General features: G+C 38.3%; 1 protein-coding gene across 1 annotated transcript; it reads left to right on the top strand.

The window, feature by feature from the left end:
- Positions 1–906: 906 nt before the first annotated feature.
- Positions 907–2,558, top strand: prmt6 (protein arginine methyltransferase 6). Its single transcript, XM_024279549.2, has one exon. The coding sequence runs from the start codon at positions 1,307–1,309 to the stop codon at positions 2,360–2,362; it is 1,056 nt and encodes a 351-aa protein (XP_024135317.1). The 5' UTR covers positions 907–1,306; the 3' UTR covers positions 2,363–2,558.
- Positions 2,559–3,022: the final 464 nt, after the last annotated feature.

Below are 3,022 nucleotides of genomic sequence, written 5' to 3'. Positions count from 1 at the left end.
ATTTTCTTGATCAAATTACTGGTAAGATGAAATTAAAATATGTGCTGTATTTTCCACACAATAAGGTGCAATTAAAGTACTTTTTTTTAATGTCAGTCCACCTTGTATATAGATTAATTTGGGTTGTACATGAGGCTCTGTCAAAATGTGAGTCTTTTCAGCAAGGGAAACATTATTAGAGAGAAAAATACAGGTGTACATCTCAATTTAAGCAGTGATGATCATGATAGTATTTTACTTCTTACATGTATGTTAAAAAGAAAAATAGGACAAGATCAAGCAAAAAAATAAAAAATGAATAAATGGCAAAATCCATGCTGAAACATGAAGATGATTTTCACTTTTCTCTGCAGTTTTGGGTTTATTTTTTGGGTCAGGCAGAAATAAAATATAGGAAACTATTTGAAAAAATTTCACCCACTGAATTGTGTAACTGAACAAAAGGAGATTTAAAAATTTAACCTTTTTTTAAAAATGTCTAGACTAAATAATTGCTTACAACAGAACTTCTTACTTTTTTGACAATGACACACCTAACCAAAATAAGGAAACTTTAACTTTTTTCTATTATACAGACACAAATAAGAGTGCTTTATAACCAAACTTTATCTAATCAAGTGGTGGGAGGATTATCTTTGACCACTTGAAATGTTTAAAATTAAATCTATAAATAATAAAAGATACATATTAAAAACCAAAAAGGTTATCTTATTGCGAACTACATGCTGTAGATACAAATATTTCAATTCAATCTTATTTATATAGCCAAAAATCACAAAATAAATTTGCCTCATTGGGCTTCATGCAGGTAAGTTTACAGATGCAGAAAATTGGTCATAATTGAACAATTGCTAAAAACTAAACAGACTAAATAAAACTGGTTACCCCTGCCCTTAGACCCTCCCTCCTGATAAGGAAAAACTCCTAATAAAAAACCTAAAATATTTGTTAAATATTTTAATTTTTTGGCTGTCAATATGACACTATTTGACATTCAGAAGTAATTTTAGAAAAAAAAAAACTTTTTTTTTTTACTTTTATTCATTTATTAATAAGTATTATTATTTACAAAAATAATTTCAGTAAGTTTCCTTAAATTGTCCACAAAATAAAAGAAAAAAATAAAATAAACTTTTCCGACATCCGAATTCTAAGAAGTTGTCCCGGTGGCTTGTGGGAAATGTAGTCATTGTGGTGCGTGTTACCTTCAAAGTATGTCTTATGCACTACAAATCCCAGATTCAGGAACGCGGAAGTACCGAAACAAAACACCGCCGGTTTGTAGCACGCTGCAGCAGAGGAAAAGATGTCTCACGCTGGAAAAAAGAGAAAACTGGATAAAAGCCGCCAGGATAGACTTTATTTCGACAGCTACGCGGATGTGACTATTCACGAAGAAATGATAGCGGACCACGTCCGCACCAACACCTATCGAACGGCCATCCTTCTGAACAGCGAGTGCATTCGGGGGAAGGTTGTGCTGGATGTCGGCGCAGGAACCGGCGTTTTGAGCATCTTCTGTGCTCAGGCGGGAGCCAGGAAAGTCTACGCCGTGGAGGCCTGCTCCATATCCGAGCAGGCTGAGAAAATAGTCCGACACAACAGCATGGACGATCGAGTGGAGGTCATTCGGGGGACTGTGGAGAGCGTGGAGCTCCCGGAGAAGGTGGACGTGATCGTGAGTGAATGGATGGGTTACGCTCTGCTTCACGAGTCCATGCTCAACTCGGTGCTCTGTGCCCGGGACAAGTGGCTTCGACCCGGCGGTATCATCCTGCCGAGCAAAGCCGAGCTCTACATCGCGCCCATCTGTGACCCGGTGGTCGAGGACCGCCTGCACTTCTGGTATACCGTCAAGGAGCAATACGGCGTCGATATGTCATGCATGTCCGACTTTGCCCGGAAGTGCATTATGAACTCCGACATCACGGTGAACACCGTGACCGTGGAGGACGTGCTTTCCCACCCGGCGCGCTTCGCGGAGCTGGACCTATATTCTGTGACCGCGGAGGAACTTCGTTCGGTGAAAGGCCGGTTCAGCTGCGGCTCGTTCGGCTCGGCGGCGGTGAACGGCTTCTGCGTGTACTTCACGGTCACCTTCTCGTGCTCGGACAAACCACAGACGCTCGTGCTCTCTACGTCACCGTTCAAACCTGAGACCCACTGGAAGCAGGCGGTGCTGTACCTCGACTCCCCGGCGGAGGTGAAGCAGGACACGCTGGTCACCGGGGAGGTGTGCATGTATCCCTCAGAGGAAAGCGACAGACATATATGTATCCACCTGGAGTACGCTATAGGAGAAGAGAAAAGACAGTCCAAGACTTTCTCCATCCCTGACTGGAGCTCTGACAGCCAGTCTTGAAATTACTACACTATTAAGTGACCCCAAACATTACACAGAACTAACAGAGTGACATTATTATTCATTCAGATTATCAATTAATAGCACTTTAGTGAGACAAAACATCTGGTTTCTACATCTGCACTTATTTTATCATGTTTTACTGATTTTTAACATGGTATTTCAAAATAAAAGTTCACAACTGGTTTTAACTTGAGTTTGTCTTTGTTTTTTGTGTGAATCTAATAAACAAATTTGACATGATAGTAAGAAATTAGCATTAAAGATCACTAGTTGAATGAATTTGTTTAAGTGTATTTTTCGATTTTTTTTACCAATAGTAATTGCTATTTTTGTAAATTATTAAGTTAAAAATTAAATACGTAGTACAAAAATATTACATAAAGATACATTTTTCAATCATGTAACCAAACAAATAACTTGTTTTTTTCTTTATAGTCCTAATTACAAAAAAATGCAACAAAAAATGTCTTTCACACCATGTCTTTGGTGAAAATAATTAGCAAATTCAAAGCAAACATAGTTGTTCTTTTGTTGTGTATAATGTCCTTCGTATTTTATTTCAAAACTGATTTTAGAAATTCTTTAACGATTTTCTCCCCTTTTTTGGCACAAATGAAGTTAAACAATTAAAATGTCCATTTAGCGTCAACATTTTTG

Source organism: Oryzias melastigma, linkage group LG20, assembly GCF_002922805.2.
Source record: "Oryzias melastigma strain HK-1 linkage group LG20, ASM292280v2, whole genome shotgun sequence".
NCBI classification, from domain to species: Eukaryota; Metazoa; Chordata; class Actinopteri; order Beloniformes; family Adrianichthyidae; genus Oryzias; species Oryzias melastigma.
This window is presented reverse-complemented; position numbering and strand designations above follow the sequence as displayed.

Excerpts from the sequence above, each read along its gene's own strand:
- prmt6 (XM_024279549.2), top strand. The coding sequence starts at position 1,307 with ATGTCTCACGCTGGAAAAAAGAGAAAACTGGATAAAAGCCGCCAGGAT.